This window comes from Capricornis sumatraensis, chromosome 1 (genome assembly GCF_032405125.1).
Source record: "Capricornis sumatraensis isolate serow.1 chromosome 1, serow.2, whole genome shotgun sequence".
Taxonomy (NCBI): domain Eukaryota; kingdom Metazoa; phylum Chordata; class Mammalia; order Artiodactyla; family Bovidae; genus Capricornis; species Capricornis sumatraensis.
In genome coordinates, this window is record NC_091069.1 from 108,097,301 (window position 1) to 108,123,297 (window position 25,997).

At 47.8% G+C, this 25,997-nt stretch overlaps 1 protein-coding gene across 1 annotated transcript in view; it reads right to left on the minus strand.

Moving 5' to 3' along the window:
• Positions 1 to 11,477: 11,477 nt before the first annotated feature.
• ITSN1 (intersectin 1) overlaps positions 11,478 to 25,997 on the minus strand; it is a 249,749-nt gene continuing 235,229 nt past the window's right edge. The window contains exons 34-40 of the mRNA XM_068973388.1: positions 25,196 to 25,363; positions 20,997 to 21,209; positions 18,884 to 19,005; positions 17,794 to 17,876; positions 17,386 to 17,469; positions 15,360 to 15,533; positions 11,478 to 11,626 (exon numbers count right to left, since the gene is read on the minus strand). Coding sequence (XP_068829489.1) covers positions 11,478 to 11,626; positions 15,360 to 15,533; positions 17,386 to 17,469; positions 17,794 to 17,876; positions 18,884 to 19,005; positions 20,997 to 21,209; positions 25,196 to 25,363 — 993 coding nt within the window. The remainder of the gene's footprint in view (positions 11,627 to 15,359; positions 15,534 to 17,385; positions 17,470 to 17,793; positions 17,877 to 18,883; positions 19,006 to 20,996; positions 21,210 to 25,195; positions 25,364 to 25,997) is intronic.

The window sequence follows — 25,997 nt, forward strand, 5'->3', positions numbered from 1 at the left end:
CTCTCGGTCCTCTCCCAGGAGCCAGGAGGGCTAGGCTGGCCTGCAGCCCCAGGATCCAGTCACCTAGCTGCGGACATTTGCCACCTTCCCTGGCAATTCCTGATGCTGGAGCTACTAAGTTCCGGCAGATGAAAAGAAAGAAGTGTCCCTTCCCAACTGGCCTCACAAAGACCGGGCTCACAGTTCCCTCTCCCTCTCGCTAGATGCAGACACAGTGGAAAGCGCAGCTTTACCTCCCTACTTCAAGGTAAAAGTCAAATGATTGCAAAGGCCCTGCCAGGCCAGACCTCGGACCTCTGGGCTGTTAACAAGAGGGAGAAGAAACCTCCCACTGATGCCACGGGAGGGTGGTCTCTAAAGGCTCAGCAGCTGTGCCTGTAACTCAGCCAACACTCCTGGTTCCCCAAGACCATCTGCCTTTCTTCCGGCTTGCCTCCTGACGGGCGTCGCACAAGGTTTGAAGACGTGTAACAAACCACAAGCTTTGAAGACGTGTAACAGCTGATGAAATATCTCTGCCAGTAATACTGTCCAATCCAGAATCCAACTCAACAAAATCCTTGTTGATTAAGTACATAGAAACGGGGGGAGGGAAGTGATGAAATGCTTCAAACACTGCCTTGTGTGGTCGTCAGAGATGAACCCAGAGATCTGTGTACAGTGATAGTCTTCATGGCACTTTTTAAAATCTAGATAAAAATCTTAAAGCAGCCTCAACACACAACCATTCAGGATTCTTTTTAAAAATTAGGGTAAACTGGAATATATTCAAGCAATGGGATACTTAATGCAGTTCTTAAAAATCAAGGTGTTCAAAAACAGATAGATGACAGATACAGCTGTATAGTGGAGAAGGAAATGGCAATCCACTCCATTCTTGCCTGGAGAATCCCATGGACAAAGGAGCCTGGCGGGCCACAGTCCATGGGGTCACAAAGAGCTGGACACGACTTAACAACTAAACGACAAAACAGTCTGCTCAGAAAGGAAGTGGGGCAGAAAGAACCCAAAGCAATCCATTGTAACAAGGTTGGTTTTTCTCCTTTTATTCATGAACTATGTGAATTTAAACCGTACAGGTCAAAATGACCAGAGAATTGTTTGGAAGAGATTGTTCTTTTTAGATTCCAGATACACAGAAATATCCATCTGTATTGATGTTGCTACTGGTTTAAAGAAAACAACACTCAGTTACCATAATCTTGATCAGTCAAATTTAACATTTCTTACATAATAAGGTGCCAAAGGAATGCTCAGAGAGCAAACCTAACCTCAGCTTCTTTTAAACAGAAAAGAAACCTAATGTCTTGGCCCTGCTTCATCAAACAAATACAGAATTCTACAATTTATAATAGTGTCTAGTAATTTTTGGAACTCCATTGACATTACACACCAAACAATATAGTCTCCCTTTGATGGGAAATTAAATGGTACCATTATTCGGCAACAGAAGTATATTACAGTCAACAGGGTGTCCGTCAAGGAGGTGGAGCGGCTCATCCCACGCTTCGAGCAGGGCTGTGAGGGGAGCAACATACCCCCAGCACTGTGACCCACACGCCGCTGGAAACACGAGGGGCTCGTCTCAGGACCGATACGTTCTTTTCTAAATAGGTGAAGGCTAACTGGAATGGTCACTGCTGAGCAGGACCCCACGTTCTCTGGCTTTTCTTGACCCCAGACTTTTTTGGAACAAGCAGGACCCGAGGAGTGATTGACTGGCTGACTCATCTCCACGTACAGCCCTCTTGCCACACCAGCCACGAAGACTTGGTGCCAAGGAAGGAGGTCAGGACTTACTCTGTGTGGGTCGATGGGAGCTCACCCACTTCTGCTGGCTAGCTTTAGATGGCCTTCCCAGGCTACGTTGAACAAACAGGTCCCTAAACAGTTCCATGTTTGGAAATGAAGTCACTCACATCCACCCAGACAGTTCCTCAAGGTGATTTTCAGATCACTCCTATGATAACAGATTCCACGAAGCTCCTAGAAATAACAGCTCCCTGCGCCCCCTGAACCCTGATTTCCAGGAGGTCACTTACAGGTCAGCATTTGCCAATTTCAGGTGTATCAAAAAAGGACTTGGACTGTTGGTTGACAGCATTGGGAGGCATACAGCTCATTGAAAGAAATGTTGAAAACCTAAGGCACACATTCCCTATACGTCCTTTCGAACCAGGGCCCTCAGCGTCCGACACACAGCGATCTGTATGCAACACCAGGAACACGGCCGTTTTCACTGCTCCATCGTTCCCAGCCTGACGAGGGAGGCTGACCTCACATGATTGCCTCCTCCTGAAAGAACCACTAAATGCACCTCTTGGGGGTTTGCATCTTGAGTTTCACAGGATTTTGCGTTGTATTCATCCTTAGGTAGCCTGTGGGGACATTTCTGATGGCAAAGGATACGAAGTCTGTGCCCGAGAAGCAGCCTGGACCTCTGACCCTTTTCTGGGACAGGGAAAAGAAGAAGGCCTCTTGCCTTGAGGTCTCCATCATGGATACAAGCAGCTAGAAGGCTGCTTTGTGCTGCCTGTCTTGTGTGCTGGGAACAGCTTAACCCAGAAAGCCCCAAACTTCATCCTTCACCCCACACAGGAGAGCCACAGTGAGGATAGTGAGGATGCCTCCAGGAAAGGAAAATGCAAACACCAAAGGGATGCGCTGAATCTATTCAGAAAGAGAACTGCAAAGGGTGACCCAGAAGTCAGGACATTCGGAACTTTCTAGAAGAATGGCTGGCTCCACCCAAGATTCCTGGCCCATCCTCCATAGCCCATGGAAGCTTCCAGAGCACATCATTCATATCTGATGGGAACCAGACTCTCAAGCCTCCTATCCTTCCTGACACAAGCACCTTCCCAAACAAGTTACCTGTTTAATGAAATACAGGGGTCTCACCCAAGGTCCTGGCTAGGGGATACTCGTCATCTTATCGTAACGCCACCCGTTGCATTCAACTTCACATTTTCTTTGCCCCTCCAAAATGACTTCTTTGAATGTCTGACGTATGCAACTCTGGTTTTCTTTTTAATATATGAAATTTAGTTGGGTTGAACCCAAGTAATCTGATTAAGCACTCTCTAGTCTTGGAATAGGTTTTTAAACTTTTTTCTATAGTTTTATGCACTTAAATTAGATTCCTAAAATACTCTCATATACATACAGAAAAATAATCTCTCAATGACAAATCACATTTTACAATGACAAGTTAATTATTTATAACTACAGAATCTGTGTTAGTTTATGCAACACTTAACAGCATAACCTCTTACACACCATATGTACACTGAGTCATAGACATTCCCATAAACTTACAGCAGAGATTTCTGGACAAACCACTGAAAGAGCCTAACTTCTTCACTTTACGTAGTGGAATTCTGCATTTTTCTTAGCTGCAAACTATACAAAATGCAGAAAACCAGGAGCTGAGGACTGCTTATCATACACGGGACATTCTGTTGCAGACTCTCATCTGTATACATGTATTTACACATATGCTGCCCACCTATAGATGTGAAGGTATACGCTGACGTAGCTAAGGCAACAGGACATGAAGTATGAGATCGCCAACTTCTCTATCTAGGTAGGATTATGAAAGGGTAGAAGAAAGGGCCCAAAGGTACAGATCTCAGCCTGCTTGGGCTTCAGCAAAGAAGATCTGAAGTTGGTTCTACAGTTTAAAGACACTTGGGCTATTGGCAATGTATGTTTTAAATGCATGTGTTAAAATAAATATCTTGCTAGAATATCTACTGTCCGATAGTGAATATTTACCAGAAAACATTTTAAGGATGTTGATTTGTAAAATGTACAACAAAATGTTCACTCGTGAAAACTAACACTGACACAATATTAATTAAATGCCTCTAGAAAACACTTTCTGAGCTTTCAGTAGTCCGGACGATTGCAATACAAGCAGAAACAAAGCTATAATTTGCTATTTCATTCAAAATGACACAACCAAACCCATGCAAGATGAATTTGATATCTCTATTCAACTTTCTGTCAGTACTTTTACTTAGCAAACTTTATAATCCCAGACAGAATTGGGAAACATAGACAGGATTATTGCTCTGTGTAGGTAAACGTGAAACTGATTAGCAAAGGTCAAGCGAAGGTTCTGGAGTGTCCTGCTGAGCGCCAGAAAGCGCTAGTGAAAGAAAGTAAGCAGCACACAGCGGGAGGGGCGTCTCCTGAGTCAGCTGCCTCCCTGGCAGCTGGTCTTCTAGAACCCGAGGCTACTCACACAGTGGGGTCTCTCCTCCCGTGAGCCCACTCATAGGCGGGATCCTATGGCGGACAGCCCAACTGGGAAGTCGCTGCGTCTCAGCAGCAGGTGCCTCCAGACACCTGTGTACCCAGCGCCCAGCCTGGGCAGGCTTCATTTTCTTTAGGAAGAGGAGATGGAGGAGCAGCGTCCAGCCCCAGGGAAGGGGCACCGGGCACCACCCACCCCCGCCAGCTCCCTGCTTCTTGTTGCCATCACTCAGATGGTCACTTGGAAGGCAGAGGCCAGAGGAGCCTGTCTGACCCACCAGCAAAGAGGAGAAAAGCCCCTGGTGGATGACTAACGACTAAAAGGAAGGGTTTTATTTCCAATCAGTGGGTTAAGTGGTAAAGACTTGGAGGCCTGTCAGCACCCGTGGCCCGCCCTGGACTGGGAGCCCAAAGACCAGGTTCATCTGTCAACTTAGGGCTTGAGTCCTACACCCTCTGACTGATCCAGATCATTTGTGCTTTTATAAGCAGACATTTTGAAAAGTGTTACCAGCCCAGTTCTCCACAACCTGCCAGGGAGACTTTGCAAAGTAAGAAGCAGAACGTGAAGCCCCACCTGCTTCAGAAACCAACTGAAAAGACAGTGTGACCAGGGCCGGCTTCGTGGGCGGCTGATCTGTGCAGTCACAGGGGACCCTGTGCTTAGGAGGGCCCGCTCCTGGTTTCATTCTCTGCTGTCACCACCTTGAAGTTCTTCACAATTCTGAACAAGGGGCCTCACCATTTCATTTTGCACTCAGCCCACGAATTATGCACCAGGACCTGACCTTGACTGCAGGAAAAGTCAGACCCACCTGTTCACATATCCACTCACTCCCCCTGGCGCACACGCAAGCACACACACACGCACACGCGCACACACGCACACACCATACAATGATCTGCATTGCCCCCCTCAGCTCCTTGACATCTGAAATCCCAAAAGTTATCGTTTCCACCTAGAAACTCTGCGATCCAGTCTAAGCAGAGGGGACCTGACTTCTCCAGCCCCTTCTTGGGGACGAGGTGCCTTCTCCCCATGGACCCGCCCCGGGTCGGCCCAGCAGTAGGGGGAACACCTCCAACTTAACACCTGAGGCCCCTGCAGGGCTGAATCTCAAAGGGGCCTTCACCAAAGCAGATGCAGAAAAAGCATAAGGGCTGAGGACCCCTTATAACCCCAGCCCCGACAACAGAGAAAGGCAAGGTGTCACTAGGTACCGCAGGAGTGCTGGCTTCGAATCCCAGGCTCGCCGCTAAGCTGCCTCCCCCACCACCCTGCTCAGACCCAGCAAGTTCCTTGCGATTTGCACAAGAGCAATGCCCGGGGAGCTGCAGTAGGTGGAGCCAACGCCCTGAGATCCGCCAGTGGGACCGGCTAGTTTCCAACGCGGGGGAGCGCGCCCCCTAGCGGTGACAGTGGGTAGAACGGCAGGGCTGGCTCTTCAATCAGACGCGGCAAAGCCGCCATCCGCCTGCCTCTGGTTCCTGCATCACCCTCTCTGCCCCAGGCCTCTATTCTGTTTAGACCGAGAAACAAGAGGAAGTCAGGGCTTTGAGTATGAGAGGGAAAATGCAAAGGAACATAGCTTTAGAAACAGCCGCAGAGGAATGTTATTCTTTTTCAATGAAAAAAGTACAAAACCAGAGTTCCTAGAAGAAAAATACGCATTCTTTCCACTGCATAAAAAGAAACCCTGGTTACTGGGTGAGTTCTCAGTAAATATCAGAGAAAGAAGTGCTCAATTATTTTCAAGGCTGACCACATACGCCCACTTCTGAACAGGTTTATTTGGTGGGCTTTGAATCCTAAAATATTCACACATTTCTAATGATTTTAACAATATAGGCTGGTATAGAAAGTAGAACAAAATCCTTTTAAAAAATGACTCACAAAACACCCTGGCATATACTAGGGGCAAATTTACCCTGAAATCTGACAACCACACATAGTGTTGGAAAAAAAATTATTATGTGGGTGTTATCTGGTTCCCCGAGGCCAGATTAAAGAGGGTTCCTTTCAGTGCAGGAACTAATTGAAACTGCATGTCACTGAAATAAATTTTGGAGGTGGAGGTGAGTTTTCACAAGCCCTGGGTGTTATTCAAATGACTTAAAATTAGATCTACCATGAGGCTGTGAAAGCCACAAAGGCAGACCCCCTCCTCACTACCTCCCAGCCCCTTGGATGGTGGTCAGACCCAGGAAAGGGGGCTCCCTGAATGAACAATGTATTATTAACATCATTGACTGTGTTACCAAGAGGTCACAACCCAGGGGTAAGACTTACCAGCTGTTGGCATCTGGGTTTTAATACTCCCAAGATAGAGTGCTGTTAGAGGTTTTCTATCTTTCATGCAGAATGAATTTTCCAGGCTTATTAGGAATAGATTTTGGCTCCCAAAGGTAGCAGATTATGTACCTTAGTTGAGCCTGGAGACCTGCAAAGATATTCCTGGATCCGACACGATGCAGGGGGAGGAAGTGAAAGTTCTAGAATGTCACTTTCCTCTAGCTCAAAGAGATGGCTGCTTTCCAAGTGCAATAAACATCCCGACCACACTGACACAATGCTAAGCGGCCCCCATAAAACATGGCTCTGGTCACTGCCAGCTGAGTCTTGGCAGCTGACCTGAGCCATTCCCTGTAGCCAGGAGAAGCCCCTGGGTGCAAAAAGAGGACAGTTTTAGTTTAACCAAATACCCTTCAGGGTGACTCAGACCACAGCGTCTGAGGGCTTCACCATGTCCCCAGTTCACCAATCACGCTTCTGCTGGGTGAGAATTAAGGTCCTAATCCTAAAAGGCAATCAAGAATATCCAGCCTCCTGTTGTCATTGCCTCGCTTTCCCGTGCAGGAGGCTCTGGGCATGTAAAGTGAGCGCACCTGGAGCAGCCAGAGCCCTCACTAAGCTCACACTAACCTCGAGTCTGAAGTGACCCTGCCACCTGAGAGCACGCAGGTGTCCATTTCCACATGCTAGTGTCCGCTGTACAGCTCATCTCCAGCCTCAAAGAGAAGGGAAAATACAATGGATTGACAGAGAATGAAAATCTGCTTGCTGTTCCCAACGGAAATTCTTAAAACTGTTACATGCACAAAACAAACATTCTTTCTGTGAACCAAGAAAGCCCAACCAGCTAGGGAAAAAACCATCTGGAGTAGAGAGAGAAGTATTTTTCTGCTCATCAAAGTACAGGCAAGTGGTGCTAGCGGTAAAGAATCTGCTGCAGTGCAGGAGACCCAGGCTCGATCCTTGGGTCGGGAAGATCCCCTGGAGAAGGGAATGGCAGCCCACTCCAGGGTTCTTGCCTGGGAAATCCCCTGGACAGAGGAGCCTGGCCGGCTACAGTCCATGGGGTCACAAAGAGTTGGACACGACTGAGCGACTTTCACAGTATTGGCAAAACTCTAAAATAGACTCCCAGCTCTCCTTCCAGATAAAACCAGAAGCATCTCACTCACTCGCTTTGCTTTGCTGTCCAGCCCCACTGGATTCTAGAACACCCCCCGCTCTGCTGGAGTCAGCTTTAGGCTGGCACCAGTCTACTCCTGGAGAGACAGGAGTTTGGGATACCAGGTCACCAAGACAATGCAAATGGTAGTTTACTCATTTTTGGATGGATTTTTTTCCCGTTAAATTCAGTAGTACTAACCAGCTGAAATGAATTACTTTCCTAGACTTAGGTCATGCTTAAATTGTTCCAAACACAAAGAGCAGAAATAAGTCCCCTTTTAACATGAACATTCCTTGGAAGCATAGCTCTCTCCTCTGCCATCAGGGACCAGGGACATGTAGGATGCCTGGCCCCAGTCTCTCAAGCACATCTGGAGACCCCAGCCTAGAAAGATCTGTGTGTGTGCACGTGTGAGTGTGTGTGCCTGAGGCCAGCCCTGGATCTGAATGAACCGCATCCTTAGGCTCTGCGGGGGTCACAACTGCTCTGGTTCCAGGAGACATGTTGCCCACCTCCCTGACAGAAAGACCCTGCCCCAGAGGGACTGGGAGAGCTGGTTGCCCAAGGGCTCCTGTCCTCTGGGCACGGCTCCGTTAGCAGTTCCCTTGCTGGGCTTAGACGAGGTCAGGGTGGCTCAGAGAAGGAGGAAACTCGGCATGTCTGGAGGGCTGGAGTCAATGCCAGAAGGCAGTGGCCAGGGGAAACCCTGTATGTGGGAAGCAAAGAGCTAGGACACGGAAGGTTGTTGGCAAGGGACGTTTCATCTCTATGAAACACAGCCCCGGCTGCCCAAAAAGGTAGATGCGAAGGACCAGTCTCAAAGAACTGGAGACTCCGTGCGTCATCCACATTCCTGAGTCACAGCTGGATCTGACAGCCAGCCTATCTCTTCCGTAAGGAGGATCAGTCACCTTACAAATCATCCTGGTGAGTACAAGGGCACTCATCCAGAATCGCTGGAGGAGCATCACAAGGGTGCTCAGTACAGTCACCTGGGAGAGAAGACTCACATATTGCTTCTTCATGCGACATTAATTCTGATAATGGGACTCTGCATGGGTGGGTGAGCTGGTGGACCTAAAAAGGCGAGATGTTTGTCACTGAGTGCATCACACCCACCCTTCATGAACGGTGATGCCCAACATTCGCGCACAAAGAAAGCCAATGAAGAAAAGGAGGGAAGAAAGGGGTTGCACTGGTGACCCGATATGACTCCGTGCACACAGATAACCCTTCTTTCTCTACCATAGTCACGCATCCTCTATAAAGACACTGAACAAACTGTATTGCGTGTAGACATAAGAAAGTGTGACTGGTAGGTCTATTCATAGGTGTCATTTAAAACGGCTTCCTAACAGCATCGAAACATACATATACACTTAAAGTATCCGAACCATGCTTGCTGCTAGAAAGTGGTAAATGAATGCACGCTTGAAGATGAACTTGGCCTCTAAGGTCTTCAGCTGAGAGTTACTAACTAAAGGGTAGATCTTCCAGTTTCAAAAAATACTATGTCTGTTGTTCTTGATACAAAAGTCTACACTATCTTTAATAAATAAATAATAAGGTGTATCTTAAAAGTATGAAATGTAAACTTTGTTGCCCTTTCTGACACATACATTTTAAAAATTGCTTGAATGATGACAGAGCTCTTATGGCAAAAAGTGACATGACATATTCAGTTCCCAGCAAAGTGGGTAGTTCACTATCTTTTTTTTTTTTTTTTTTTCTCCTCTTTTTTGGCCACACCACGTGGCATGCAGGGTCTGTTTCCCAACCAGGGCTGGAACCTGGACCCCCAGCAGTGGAAGGGCAGTCTTAACCACTGGAACCAGCAGGGAAGTGCCAATGCTATCTTCAGAATGCATTTCTACAATCCTAATTAAATTCTAAGGGTCTGCAATCAAGGAGAACACCGTCTTACCCAGGAAAGCTAGATTCCAGGACTGAGAGAACATGCAATGAACATTTCATGAAAAAACGACAAACTGGGATTGTGGGAGCGTCAACATGCAAACAAAGTACGATCCACGCTTGTCATGAGCAAATCAAGTTCTTACCTAGCCATCCAGCCTATCTCCTGGCATTTAAGGAGAAAAACCGAAAGAACTCAAACTGGCATTACTCAGCCACAAAAAGGAACGAAACTGTGGCTGTTTGCAGAGATGTGGATGGACCTAGAGACGGTCAGATAGAGTGAAGTCAGAGAGAGAAAAACAAGTATCACATATTAGCGTATGTATGTGGCATCTAGAAAGGTGGTATCGATGGTCTTATGCGATAAGGACATAGAGAACAGATGGGTGGATACTGAGGGAGAAGGAGGCGGCGGGTGGGGGCGTGGATTGGGAGACTGGGATTGCCATATATTTATACACTACCCTGGATAAAATGGGTAACTGGTGAGAGCCCACTGTACACGAGGAGCTCCACTCAGAGCTCTGCAGCGACCTGAATGGGAAGGAAACCCAGAGCAGAGGGGACATACGAATATGCATGGACGGTTGACTGCTGTACAGCAGAGACCGACACTGCAGTGTAAACCAGCTATACTCCACTAACAATTTAAAAACAAAAAAGAACTCAAACCAAACTTGGCACGTGGTCATACGCTCCTGATTCTGACAACACGCAGTGTGTCCTGCCGTTACTGAGAGGTTGGCTGTGTACGGCGGGCTTTGGGAAGGAGTCTCAGGTCTCCTTCCCTGGAACCGAGGGGCTTGCCTGCTCCTAACGTCTCTCCCCCACCACAGTAATAGTTTTCCTCCGTGGATTGTCAGTTTTCCTTTGCACACCTTGGGGACACCTTCGGGAGGAACGTATCAAAGCCACGTGTGGAAATCGCCCATGACAAGCAGGCAGGAGGAGGCTCAGAGCTGGTCACCAGCAACCACTCTTGTCCTGAAACACAGGACCTCCAAGCAGAAAGGGAATGTCCAGCGGGGCTGGAGATGAGGACCCAATAACATCGTCAACAGCCTTTCAGGTGAGCTACAGCGACCTAGTCCCGCAGAGTATAACTAGGTAGACAACCTCCCTTAACCCCCTTCCAGGGGTGCGGGAAACCAGGATCAGGCCACCTAGCAGTAGCCAGGGATAGTTTCCATTGACAGCTACCAGTAAAAAGACGTGGTGGAGGCTGGAGAAACCCTAACAACACGCCTGCCAGAATCTTCCATGGATTAGACCAGCATCTGATCAGAAGACCATCTCCCCAAGTGATCAGACCCAGGGCAGCATTTCCAGTGAGGTCGCAGTGGGGAAATGAGATTCTGAAGCAATGACATGATCAGCGGGATCATTTCTAAACACACCAAGGACTAGGCATCCTGGAGGGCCTGCTTGGAGGCTGGTGGAGGTAAGAAGCAGGAGGGTCCCATGAGTTCTCCAAAAATACAGACATTGCATTTATGAACCTATTTTACAGTAACCAGACTCAAGCCTCAGGCCCAGGGACGGGCCAGACACCCCACCAAACGTAGTTGGAGGGCGATGGGACTTCAAAGACCCTAGAAGCCACGATGAGCCCCGCAGTGAGGACAAAGGAAAACACAGTCCTGTTTCCTAACATGGGAAATGATTTAGTGGGGAGGATTGTCGAGAAGTAGTCCCAGAAACTTGGAGGGGCCTGTCTTCTCTGCCCTGTTGCCCTGTGGCTAAACACCAAACGCCGGTCCTCGAAAAGCCATGCTGTTTCCAGACAGGCAGCATCTGCTGCCTCGGGCTGGAGTTCTGCCAAGCACGCCCTGGGTGGGCTCCCTACGGCTCATCGAACAACTGCAGGTCTAAGCGGACCACGATCTCTCCTGTGGGAACTTCGTGCAGCAGGAGACACTTCGTAACTGGACCCTTGGAGCCCTGGTCCTTCTTGATGTCGGCCACGCGGATCTCCGTCCGGCCCAAAAAATCTGAAAGGACAGACACACAGACCCTCCTCAGAGAGGATTCTTTCTCATCAAGGCAGGTACCTGGCATATTGGGAGTGTCCCAAAGAGGTGTTACCCTCTCTCTTCTTCAAAAGGGAGTTAGTTTCTTGGAATCCAGGGACTACAGTGACAGCATCATTTTTAAATGGAGTGAAAACAAAAAGGTACTGGGCTGGGGATGAAGAAGAGTCTAGAAGAAACTCAAAATACAGACTTTTTCCTTGCACCCAATGGGCCCCTAAAGGGCCGGGAGCTTCCTGGGAGGCAATGCAAAACCGGATATCATATCCGCTGCGCAATTTGCAATGTATATGAAATTTAAAGAAATCTCTCAGGGGAAAGTCAGCTGTTTCTTTTTTATCTCTTCACTTATTTATCTGGTGGGGAGGAGGTGATAGCACAGGAGCCATAGGCTCCCAGCTGTGCTCCCAGGACAATCTCAACACCACCATTTTTTGGGGTGGGGCTACACCATGCAGCATGTGGGATCTTTGTTCTCCAACCAGGGATCAAATCTGAAGCCCAGAGTCTTAACCACTGGACCTCCAGGGAAGTCCTTCAACACTACTCTTCATCAAATATTGAGTGTCAGGGACTTCCCGGGTGGTTCCGTGGTTAGGGTGCAGAGCTTCCACTGTAGAAGGCACAGGTTGATCTTTTGTCTGAGAACTAAGATCCTGCATGCCACATGGCAGGATCAAAAAAAATTATATATATATATATATATATATATATATATATATATATATATATAGAGAGAGAGAGAGAGAGAGAGAGAGAGAGAGAGAGAGAGAGAGTCAGTAATGGACATGCGAATGTTTGAAATTTTTTTAATGCTATGCATTAAAATGATGGTACCAAAGGGGCTTCCAGACAATTCCTTCCTTTTTTTCATTCAGCAATTCAGCAATTGATAATATACTATGATCCAGGCACTCTTGTACAGGAAATAGCTTTTCTTTCAAGGTTTAAAACCTGGGAACTTTTTCTGGTAGACAATACCAGTGCATGTCGCCCCTTGTGCATTTCAGGAATAACCTCTGAAACAAGAGGTACACTAGGGTTTGCAACTGAAACCCTCGTGGCACTGCCATTGTGTCATGATATTTCAGTATTTAATAAAAAAAATTCAACCTCGTCTTTATTTATCAGAATAAAAATTGCCAGTGAAGCACCATGGTTAAGAGTCCAGACTTGAGTCACACTGTTCTTAGTCAGTTCAGTTCAGTCACTCAGTCACGTCTGACTCTTTGCAACACCATGGACCACGGCACGCCAGGCCTCCCTGTCCATCACCAACTCCCAGAGTATAGTCAAACTCATGTCCATAGAGTTGGTGATGCCATCCAACCATCTCATCCTCTGTCTTTCCCTTCTCCTCCTGCCTTCAATCTTTCCCAGCATCAGGGTCTTTTCCAATGAGTCAGTTCTTCCCATCAGGTGGCCAGAGTATTGGAGCTTCAGCTTCAACATCAGTCCTTCTAATGTACACCCAAGACTGATCTCCTTTAGGATGGACTGGTTGGATCTCCTTGCAGTCCAAGGGACTCTCAAGAGTCTTCTCCAACACCACAGTTCAAAAGCATCAGTTCTTCAACACTCAGTGTTCTTTATAGTCCAACTCTCACATCCATACATGACTACTGGAAAAACTATAGCTTTGACTAGACAGATATTTGTGGGCAAAGTAATGTCTCTGCTTTTTAATATGCTATTTAGGTTGGTCATAACTTTTCTTCCAAGGAGCAAGTGTCTTTTAATTTCATCCCTGCAGTGACCATCTGCAGCGATTTTGGAGCCCAAGAAAATAAAGTCTGCCACTGTTTCCATTGTTTCCCCATCTATTTGCCATGAAGTGATGGGACCAAAAGCCATGATCTTAGTTTTCTGAATGTTGAGTTTTAAGCCAACTTTTCACTCTCCTCTTTCACTTTCATCAAGAAGCTCTTTAGTTCTTCTTCACTTTCTGCCCTAAGGGTCATGTCATCTGCATCTCTGAGGTTATTGACATTTCTCCCAGTAATCTTGATTCCAGCTTGTGCTTCATCCAGACTGGAATTTTTTTCATAATGTACTCTGCATATAAGTTAAATAATCAGGGTGACAATATACAGCCTTGACATACTCCTTTCCCTATTTGGAACCAGTCTGTTGTTCCATGTCCAGTTCTAACTGTTGCTTCCTGACCTGTATACAGATTTCTCAGGAGGCAGGTCACATGGTCTAGTATTCCCGTCTCTTGAAGAATTTCCCACAGTTTGTTGTGATCTACACAGTCAAAGGCTTTGGCACAATCAATAAAGTAGAAATAGATGTTTTTCTGGAACTCTCTTGCTTTTTTGATGATCCAATGGATGTTGGCAATTTGATCCAACTGCCTTTTGTTCCTCTGCCTTTTCTAAATCCAGTTTGAACATCTGGAAATTCATGGTTCACATACTGTTGAAGCCTGGCTTCGAGAATTTTAGCATTACTTTGCTAGCGTGTGAGATGAGTGCAATTGTGTGGTAGTTTGAGCATTCTTTGGCATTGCCTTTCTTTGGGATTGGAATGAAAACTGACCTTTTCCAGTCCTGTGGCCACTGCTGAGTTTTCCAAATTTGCTGGCATATTGAGTGCAGCACTTTCACAGCATCATCTTTTAGGATTTGAAATAGCTCACCTGGAATTCCATCACCTCCACGAGCTTTGTTTGTAGTGATGTTTCCCAAGGCCCACTTGACTTCGCATTCCAGGATGTCTGGCTCCAGGTTAGTGATCACACCACTGTGATTATCTGGGTCATGAAGATCTTCTTTGTATAGCTCTTCTGTGTGTTCTTGGCACCTCTTCTTAATATCTTCTGCCTCTGTTAGGTCCAGACCATTTCTGTCCTTTATTGAGCCCATCTTTGCATGAAAGCTTCCCTTGGTAGAGTGTTCTGGTCATGCTCTAACATTTAGCCAGCTATGTGACCACCTCTGGGCCATAATTATTAGTAACTAACTCACAATGAACTAATTCATATGAAAATACTATAAAAGAGAAAAGCCGCATGGAGCAATTTAAGCCTTGCACGGATCATGTCTGCACTGGATCCTCACTCCTAGCCTTCAGTTATCCTCCCTTGAATATAATCAAGGTGAGGCCATAATCTTTGAACTTACTCTCTTATTTTTATTGGATTGAGGAAGATAGATACAAGTGTCTTGGAATCGTTGGCCAGACCCTTTTTTTTTTTTTCCAGCTTCAAGCAGAAACAGGAAGTTGATTGAAGCAATGATGCACCCAACATAATTTCATTCCTTTGATTAAGCTGAAATGTCACCCGAAGGGCACTGATTAATGCTGCCACATTATTTGTGCACTAATACTCTTCTTGCTCAACTGGATAGTTTTATCCATTTTCACCAAAGCTTTTAGCCAAGGACTAAAGAATTAGGCAGAGGCTTTGAGGGTACAGCCCTGTCTCTCTGCAGTTATCTGCTTTAGGGAAGCACGGGACCGTGTTCTTTGTCCTAGGGAAGCTGGACCACTCTAGACCAAGCACACTTTGTCCACCTCCTCTGAGATGCTCTGGCATCAGTGAAGGCCTTTTCCCAGGGGAGGCCAACCTCATCTCTCCAGCAGGAAGCCCAGGAAATTCTGCACAGCAAGTTCCCAGGGAGAAAACGCCTATCCATGAAAGCCAAGGGGCAGGGAAAGGGCAGAGTGCCCAGGGCCGCTGTCTACTCACCATCTGGCGAGAACTGGTCCCTCTCAAACACGGTGATGCACAGCACCTCCTGCTCCAGGTCTCTGATGAAGAACTGGCAGTTGGAATTCCACTTGGGATTCAGAGTGTCCTGGATCGTCTTGGTAATGTGACACTGGGACCCCATGGTCACCTCGCAGTATGGGTTACTCTTCCCTGGAGGGGACAGGGCCCAGCTCTTCTGGGTGCCTGTGGCAGGGCCACAGCCCCGGGGCACCTCTTCCCTCTACACCCCTCATTCCAACCTCCCCCCCAAAGCCGTGGTTAAGAGGCAGCATAAGACAGAGAATCCAGAGGAAAACACATAATCCAGCATCTTAGACTATATTAACACTTAAATATTCATCATACTTTATCACATAAGTGGGCTTCAAAACTAAATCTTCCCTGTCTCCCCACTTTAGCTTCAGTTCAGTTCAGTACAGTTGCTCGGTCGTGTCCGACTCTTTGCGACCCCATGAATCACAGCACGCCAGGCCTCCCTGTCCATCACCGTAGCTTAGATTGTGCCAAATCTGCAATCACCCCTCAGTATCTACAGGGATTGGGTCCTCAACCCCACAGATACAAAAATCCTTGGAGGCTCAAGTCCCTTATATAAAATGGTCTAGCATAAACCTGCCCATATCCTCCATCTACCTGAAATCATCCCCAGGTTATATACAATACCTAATACAGTGTAGGGCTGTGCTAAGTCGCTCAGTCGTGTCCGACTCTGTGTGACGCCATGGACTGTAGCCCACCAGGTCCCTCTGTCCATGGGATTGTCCAGGAAGAAGACTGGAGTGGCCTGCCATGCTTAGTCTCCAGGAGATCTCCCTGAGCCAGGGTGCGAACCCATGTCTCTCTGTCTCCTGCACTGGCAGGCAGGTTCTTTACCAGCAGCACCACCTGGGAAGCCCATGGACAGCGGAGCCTGGAGGGCTACAGTCCCTGGGGTTGCAGAGAGTTGGACGTGATTGAGCAACTGAGCACACACACAGATAATTGCTTTACAATGTTCTGTTAGTTTCTGCTGTACAGCAAAGTGAATCAGCTATTTGTATACATTTATCCCCTCTTTGGATTTCCTTCCCACTTAGCTTACCACAGAGCGTTGAGTCCTCCTGGCTTTAAAACAAACTGGCCCCTAATCCTAAATTTCCTTCCACACTGGGTTATTCCCATCCACTGTTTTGCCTTCCAGAGAGATCTGAGTGGCTGCCCTCTGACAACACAGTCAACCCCTCTATCTGTAGATTCCATATCTGCAGATTCAACCAATTGCAGAGCGAAAACATTAGAAAAATGGAAATACAGTGAAATCACTATGTAAATAGTTGCTGGTGTGTGGCAAATTCAAGTTCTGCTGTTTTGAAATTTCAAAAATGTTTCCAAATATTTTTGTTCTGCAGTTAGTTGAATCTGCAGGTGTGGAATCTACAGATACAAGGGGGCTGACGTGTTGTGAAAAGGCAGCCACTCAGATCTCTCTAGAAGGCAAAACAGTGGATGGGAATAACCAAGTCTGGAAGGAAATTTAGGATTAAGGACCAATTTGTTTTAAAGCCAGGTGGACTCAACCCTCTGTGGTAACCTAAATGGGAAGGAAAGCCAAAGGAGAGGGGATAAATACATTCATATAATTGATTCACTTTGCTGTACAGTAGAAACTAACATAACATTGTAAAGCAATTATCTGTGTGTGTGCGCAATCATGTCCAAGTCTTTGCCACCCTGTGGACTGTAGCCCTCCAGGCTCCTCTGTCCATGGGATTTCCCAGGCAAGAATATTGGGTTACCATTTCCTTCTCCAGGGGATCTTCCTCACCCAGGGATCGAGCCCAAATTTCCTGTGTCTCCTGAATTAGCTGGTGGATTCTTTACCACTGAGCCACCTGGAAAGCCCCTAAAGCCACTATCGTCCAGTAAAAATTAATTTTAGAAAATAAAGTAAAGCCAAGTGGAGGAGATGCAGCAAAGGCTTCCGCCACTCACACATGCTAGAGGGGGTTTCCAGGGCCCTTACCATGTGAGCGACAGGGTTTCAGCTCAATGCCTTCAACCACATTCACCATCAACCTTCCGATGCCTGTGGCTCTTTGGGAGCGGACTGTGATGGGAGGAAAAACAACACAAAATGCTCCTGTTTAACGTTCGCAGTATTTCCGGTTTGCCTCGTGATTTATTTTATGCCCTTCTTCAAGAACAAGTCTCCCCTTCCTCCCTTAAACTCTTGCTTCCTCGATCCTGGAATCCGCCCTCCACCCCTCGCCCTATGCCCTGCCCTCCCTCTTCCACCTGCCCCCACCCTCAGGCTTTCCTCAGCCCCCAGGTCTGCCTTCCAGCTCTCGAAGGGTTCTGGGCCTGACCGGATGGCTCTCTGCCCCCCATCTCTGCGGGATTCCCAGGGCCCCGCTGCCCAGCTATGTGTTACCCAGGTACGCCTTCTCCCGCTTCTTCTTCTCTGTCTCTATGTAGAGCTCAGAAGCTGCTTTGATTTTCTGCACCCAGGCAGTCCTTGGAAAGAAAGAGACAGAACTCAGGTGTCAGGTCGGTACCCATTCAGTTTCCAGGACTCTGCTTTGTTCGTTTGATTTTTACAACAAAGGCTCAGCATAGAGAGTCTGGTTTTATGTCACATGGCCCTAAGGATGATTTCTACCATTGATAACAAAGGCACGAGTGATGTTTTTATTGATTTGCTCCAAACCTGGGTTTGTGTCCCCATGGAAGGAAATCTGCAATGATAAACGCTGTTGCTATCTTGCTCACAACAGCTCCTCTTCTTTCCTTACTGAAAAACATCACAAATTTGCCTAATCCGAGAAGGCTAGAAGGATCTCTCTCACTAAACCATCCAAAGAAAGAAACCATTTCCCAGATAAGCAGCCGCTTTCTGTGAAGGAGCAAACGTACACTAGGAAAGCATTCTGGCGTGATTTTTTTCTTTCCCATTTCTCTGAGAACCATATGCACGATAACTTTAGCCAATTCCTTGCTTGGCACAAATGCTCTTGGAATGTTGTTGGTCTTGTGTCAAGTTCACCCTTCAGAAAAATAATCTGTTTCATTAGGCTCCAGGGCGGAGCCCTGATTAAGGCAAACATGCCCTCAGCTTCTAGGATCCAGGATGTCTGTCCAAGGGAGCCAGACATCAAGGGGGTCAGGATTGGGAGGTCCTCTAACCCCCAAATCATTTTCCTATTAGTTTCTGCCACCTGGGAAACTTTGGGAAACGGGAGAGCCTCCATTATCTCAAAGAATACTGAAAATTGCTGTTCAAAAAATTCTCAAGCCAGATGCATTTCAATGTATTTCCTTTTGAAAAGTTAACTTTTGAAAGACGCTGGAAAAATGAACTAAGACCACTTCACTGCATGCCCCACCCCGACCTCCAGCCAGAGGGGATGGCGCTGCAAGTGAGGGGATGTTGGCACCCGCTGATTAATTAACTGTCCCACATGCATCCTACACCTGGTGGAACCCACCCAGGCGCCCAGGGCCAGGGAGGAGGCAGGTCTTACCTCTCGTTTATGCTCTCTGCTCGGAGGGTGTAGACTCGGTCAATGTGGGAAATGTGGAAGATGGGTTCATCCCCAGAAGGGTCAGTGGGCAACTTCACTAGAACCTCATTTAGGAAAATAGGCTGAAAAATAATGCATGGGCATTACAAGACCAGGTTGGGGGTCTGTGAGGACGTGTGTGTGCTCAGGTGCACATGAAGGCGAGGGGTGTGTCTGTTTGTGTCTGGGGGGTGGCGGTGGTTTCAGTAAACCATACTGAAATAACAATTTTATTAGGAATGATAAGGGACTCATTGGAAAAGACCCTGATGCTGGGAAAGATTAAGGGCAGGAAGAGAAGGGGATGACAGAGGATGAGATGGCTGGATGGCATCACCGACTCAATGGGCATGAGTTTGGGTAAACTCCGGGAGTTGGTGATGGACAGGGAAGCCTGGCGTGCTGCAGTCCATGGGGTCGCAAAGAGTCAGACACGACTGAGCGACTGAACTGAACTGAATAAGTGTTAATATCAATTTTCAGATAAATGGAAATTGTAAATATGGATTCTCACCCACCGCCTCCATTTTGCAGGCACTTTTTATCCCTCATCTGGCTAAGGTATTATTTCCCAGGTTTCTACTTGTGAATTTTCATTTTTACTTCCCCACTTTTCATACTGAAGTCTTTAGAAGGAAGTCGCTATGGGCAGCAGCCCACACTTAAGGAGTGCTCTGCTACAAACATCGACATAGCAGGGTTTTATGCGAAGTTAAGTTTTCAAATGAGCTGGAGAAGTACTAGAGTGATAAGTGGGCTGGATGGTATTGCAGGTATTTCTAAAGTCCTCCAGAATAAGAACTGATACGTTTGTTTTTTCCATGGTATATACTAGTCAGCAAACAATCTCCATCAACTTTAGATGTATTATGTATTTAGGAAGTGTTAGTTGCTCAGTCGTATCCGACTCTTTGCGACCCCGTGGACTGCAGCACGCCAGGCTTCCCTGTCCATCACCAACTCCCGGAGCCTACTCAGACTCATGTCCATTGAGTCAGTGATGCCATCCAGCCATCTCATCCTCTGTCATCCCCACAGCCTGCCAGTCTCCTCTGTCCATCTAATTCTCCAGGCAAGAATATGGAAGTGGGTAGCCACTCCCTTCTCCAGAGGATCTTCCTGAACCAGGAATCGAATCCAGGTCTCCTGCATTGCAGGTGGATTCTATACCATCTGAGCCACCAGGGAAACCCCCATCAACTCTACCTCCAAGCAACTCCCTCCAAGTTGTTCATACAAAGCTGCTAGTGACAATCTACATAAGTACATTGTTCTTTTTCCCGAAAGAAAGCTAACTGCTGCTTCAGAGAAAATTCCTCTGTGAAAACACCCCCACAGAGATAAATTTAGAAAAACAATACCCTATGACACGAAAACACACAAACACAGCCCTACACAGAGAAGCGGACCAAATAAACAGCTCGCGGAAGCTGTCTACACATGGATTATTTATATTGGCTTTTGTTGGGAAAGATGAGGGGCACAGATGTTCCACGCCATCTTGAGAAGTTTGGAGGGCGTCTGGGAATGTTTGGGAAGTGGACGCTGAAGTTCTAGTCCAGAGTTTTCCCACGCCTGCCTCATCGGTACAGTGGACTGTGAGCCCCATCAGGACAGGGCATGCCTTAGTCACACCCAAGGGGACCTACAGCAGCCGCTTGGCAGCTAGCAGATGTTTGTCAATTGAACTGAGTATTGTTCTTTTTCTGACGGGTTCCCATGGTGGCTCAGTGGTAAAGAATCCACCTGCCAAGCAGGAGACACAGGCTCCATCCCTGGGCCTGGAGAAGGAAACGGCAACCCGCTCCAGTATTCTTTTCTGGGACATCCCATGGACAGAGGAGCCTGGCGGGCTATAGCTCATCAGATCTCAAAGAGTCGGACCCAACTGACCAACTCAACACGCACACGCCTTTTTTGATAGCTGCTGGACCCGTGCTTGTGGTCCCCCTGAATCCTGCCTCACCTCCTCTGTGCCACAGACCCCAAAGCCTGCTCAAACACTGACTCCCTTTAGACATGCTCTCCTCCCCTCAACATCAAACCTGGTGTTGCAGTCTAGAGTTGGACGTACTGTTTTGTACATTTTATACTGCAGGTTTGATTTGGGGCTGAAGACTTTGTCGGTGCCCGAGGAGCCCAGGGGCTTGATGATTTGGGTCAGCAGCAGGAAGTCGTTGAAGAGGAAGCCGTACAGCTCCTTGTTGCTCTTGGCCTTGTAGAGCTTCCCACTGTGCAGGAACTTGCGCGGCCCCAAGCAGTTGGTCACAGAATTGAACACAAGTTGCTGAGGAAAGGAAACAAAACCCAAAGAAGACACGATGGAGTGAGGTCGTTTTTACGTTGTGGTTGTTTTTTTGTTCGTTTGTTTTTCCGCATCTGAAAGCTGTGGGCTCCATCAGAATCTGAGGCCCGTATCTTAGGCTCAGATCGAGGATGGCTTTGAAGACTTCAGGCAGGGGCTTTGGGCGCCAAGAAGTTAAAGGTGTGGTTCGGGAGACTGCGTGTGTCAGGATGAACCCTGGATGATTCCTAGTGCCCTTCTTGAGGTCTAGTGTCTCAGCGTGACTTTTCTCCCTTTTATTCATCGGGGAAACGGGGCAGCAGGAAGAAAGCCCTCCGTCCTTGATGAGCGCACTCTGCGTGCAGGCTGGTCCACCGGAGGCGGCATGAACCGTCCCAACCATGGCCCACACAGGCTCAAAGGGTCGTGCCTGCTGCTGGAGACAGCGCCCTCTCTCTGCACAGTTCCACAGGACAAACGCCACTGTCCAGGGCGCAGCGTGAGTGCAGGCCCCTACCGCGCGGGTGCACTGGGTGGTGCGGCCGGAGGCCTCAGAGCCAAGCAGAGCAGAAACTGCGCTAGTGCGCGATAGATCTCGCCCAGCTCACTGCTCCTGAAGATGGGAGGGATGGCTCTCTTCCTGCCACCTCCCAAACCTGGGAGACCGCTCTAAGTGCTGAAATGCAGCCCTATTGTCCACCCCTGGGCTCCATCATCTCACACTCCGTCAGCCCCCTGGGCACTATCATCTTATGCTCTACCATCCCTCTGGGCTCTGTCATCTCACGTTCTTTCACACACACACACACACACACACACACACACACACACACCTGGCTCTACCATCTCATGTTCTGCCATCCCCCCTGGGTTCTATTATTTCCTGTGAGCAGGTTCTAAAGAGGCAGAAGGAAACGGTAGAAGATATGACCTCACTAAGGACCCCCTTTTGGCTACTGGAGGAGAGACTGAGGGAGGGGAAGGCCACAGCTGTGCCTCAGAAGCAATATGATTGAGGCAGGAGTCAGACCTTCAGAGTTTCCACCTGCTCACACTCGGGCCCCAAGAGTACACTCCATCCAGCAACCTTCAAGGCTGAGGCTCTCCACAGCTATGAACCCTACACATCTCCTGAAGAGTATTAATGAAGAGTTCACAACACACGTCCCCCAAGAGATGTTGCTGGCTACCTGTAGTGTGGAAGGCTGGCTGCCTCTAGTGGGGAAGGCTGGCTGCCTCTAGCGTGGAAGAGAGAATCTACAGCGTCTCTGTGACCAGAGGCCTACAGGCCTCAAAGGAGAGTGGCCACTCCAGCCCACTCTCAGGCACAAGGAGGAATGAGTGCCAACAACCTCCCGCCAAGGATCTGAGGGAGCCCAAACAACTGAAGATGGCACCCCAAAGGGAGCCTTCCAAGAGCGGTCCTCTGAACAAGAGCCTGAGGTCAATCCAGTCCTCTTTATTTGCCACTTGGGGCAATGAATCCAGTGAGTCACTTGGATGACGTAGAGGTGGTGTGGTTTATTCTTACTCAAAGGTCAGAGCCTCCAATTATTCAGGCTGACACTGAACATATGTGAATTGGAAACCGTCTTTATAGTTCTTGATCTTAAGACAAGAATGCCAAAGACAGCATTTATGTGAAACTTAATCACTGGTGTATGCTTAGATCTGGGCCAGAAAATGAAAGCCAACATGCCTTGTTCCCATGACCACAAATCCTGACCATACAGACAAAACAGGCCATACAGAAAAAGCTGGTGCACAACAGTCAGGAAGGGCTGGTCACTGAAGAAGGACAACAGTCTATTTCAAAGAGGGTACATACACCCCAGAAAGCAAACGACAACAGTTTATTTTACTCTTAAGGTTTTGTGGGGGGCGTTGGCTGTGCCTCAAAGCAGGTGGGGTCTTAGTCCCCCTAAACTGGTGCCCCCTGCAGTGGAATTATGGATTCCTAACCACTGGCCTTCCAGGGAAGTTCCTATTCTTAATGTTTTATAATGAAGACTCAGGCCTCACTGAGTCCTGTGACTGCGGCCATGAGACTCAGGGAAGGGCCCCTTTAAAAGTACACAGTGCGGGGAATTCCCTAGCAGCCCAGGGGCTAGGACTTGGCACTTTCACTGCTGGGGTGGAGTTGACTCCCTGGTTGGGGAACTAAGAGCCTACGTTCCGCATGGTGCAGCCAAAAAAAAAAACACACACACACAGAGAGAAAGAAAAAGATAAGAGAACATTTTTTAAAAAAGAAAAAGTGCGCAGTGGCCCTTCAGCTCAGCAGACCCAGGAGCAGTTCAAGTCCACCGTCCTCAGGATCCCCTTAGTGCTCCTCGGAATGACACACAGTCCTTCTTCCTTGCCCTGCCTTCAACTTGTCTTAAAGCCCATCGTCTGTGACCTTACATTCCTCACCCACGCCCAGCTCAGGCTGAGGCCTCCACTGAAGTGCCCCCCCTGGATTCTTTCCTGGGAAGATAGCTTCATCCTTGAACATGCAGCCAAGTCTCACCCCCTCCCACCTGTCACTGAATCCTCCGTGACTGCTCCTTCCTCCTTGTCGAGTGTCCAACAGCACTTGGCACCTGGATCTGCCTCATCAGTTCTCACGTTGCATTGTAAATGTTGGACCTCTAAGTGATCCAGGACTGCAGGTTTCTTGAGATGGGATAGGTCACATCTCACTGATTTTCATGTCCTCAGTGGTTAGTACTGAGCAGTGTTTAGTACCAAGCAAGGCTCATGGGCCAGGAGCTCAGTAAATGCTCACTGAATAAATGAATGAATAACAGCCAACCAACCAGTGACTATCCCTGGACTGCATGTCAACACAGTTCCAAAATGGGGACCCACATCCATCACCTTGGTCTCCACATGGCTGCTTCCATAACTTTGCTTATCCCACACCTGCGCTAAAGGGGGACGGGAGGTAGGGCAGGGAGGCAACAGTGGGGTAACTTCCTCAGGTAGGGAATGTCTCTGATGCTTGTAAGAAGAAAAGAGTCACAGGGAGTGTGGGTAAGGGAGACGGTCTGCCTAGGCATTTTGGTAAATCCTAGTGAATTGTGTAAGTACATGAATGTGTGTGTGGGGTGTGTGTGTGTGTGTGTGTGTGTGTGTGTGTGTGTGTACAAAGAGAGAACAGCAGAGTGGGTGAGACTAAGGGAAAGATTAGGGTCAAGAAGAGAATCAAATACTATAAGAGGGTATTTCTGGCAGTATCGTGGACTAAAGATTCTGACTCAACCTAAATGTTAAATGAAAAATGAAAAATGTTAAAATGGAATTAAAAAATATAGAACTGTACTTTTTAAACACAAGCAAGCTGGTAAAAATAAAAATAAAAGCAAAACCAATTTGCAGAAGCAGAAAATGGCATGGAAATGTGAACCCTGGAAGATACACAAGCACCAAAGCTGGCTTTAGCTTTGAGAGTCTTTCTTAAATCTGGTGACCCTGAGCTTCCATTTTAAAGGCTATTGGGGGGAGAAGGAGAAAAGCGATCTATCTAGTGTCTGCATGAGGTGAGGGACATAACAGTAGATCCCAGAAAGCTGTATCACAAAGGAAGAATGACAAGTAAACTCAGTACAGATGGGAATAGCAAGAAAATTTGCTTGTTTTTTAACTTGGCATAACCAACCAACCACAAGGTTGGTTGTGATTACTGAGAATTTGTAACCACAATGCAGCTCTCACACAAATTTAAAAATGGCCATTTGTGAAAGGAACAAGACAAGAAAAACCAGTAGGTTAGAGAAATAACTGGAACTGCTGGAAAGGTAAAAGAAAATAATTGAGAACAAAAAATAAAGAAAAGAACTGAAATTAAAAACTTGGTAGATGGCTTAAACAACAGATTAGATGCAGCTGGAGAGAGATTAGCAAACTGGAGGTCGCAGAAGAGGACGACTCATGATTTCTCTCGTCCTCCTCCCGGCTGGCTGCTGAGACTCAGGGGGCGGCCCAGGTCCCATCTAAGGTGTTACCTCCGACAGGCCTTCACACTGCACGTGGGCCTGGATCCACTCCAGTCGGTCCGAGTTCTCCTTCTCCCGCACCCCTTCGTTCACCTGGGAGCACAGCTCCTCTGCCTTCTCCAGGGCGTGCTTCAGGTGGCTGTGGTCTGGGTGGTTTTCGGGAGTGTTTTCCAGGATCTACATCAGAGAACAGAAGACAGTAGCCTTAAGCAGTGAGTGGGGCGGGGGTTCACTGTTCTGGAAGGCTCGCCCCAGCAGAGACAGGGCTCCACACAGACCTTTCTTAGACCGTGCCCACGTGTTTACAGCTGCGGCTCTGAGCACCCGCCTCGGCAACAACATGGAGAGAGATGGCCACTGCTTGTTGGCATGGGACCCCTATGGGGGCTGCTGCTAAGTTGCTTCAGTCATATCCGACTCTGTGGGACCCCATAGATGGCAGCCCACCAGGCTCCCCCATCCCTGGGATTCTCTAGGCAAGAATACTGGAGTGGGTTGCCATTTCCTTCTCCAATGCATGAAAGTGGAAAGTCAAAGAGAAGTCGCTCAGTCGTGTCCGACTCTTCGCGACCCCATGGACTGCAGCCCACCAGGCTCCTCCACCCATTGGATTTTCCAGGCAAGAGTATTGGAGTGGGGTGCCATTGCCTTCTCCACCTATGGGGGCAGGGGCTGCCAGATTATCTATACTTGGGGTATAAGGACGGCAGTGGCTGCAGCAAGGGCAGTATCACAGCCCATATGGGTTCCTCCAGGGAGAATCATTTTTCCCTGAGTCCGTGCACAGCTGCAGGCATCTGTGTACCTATGG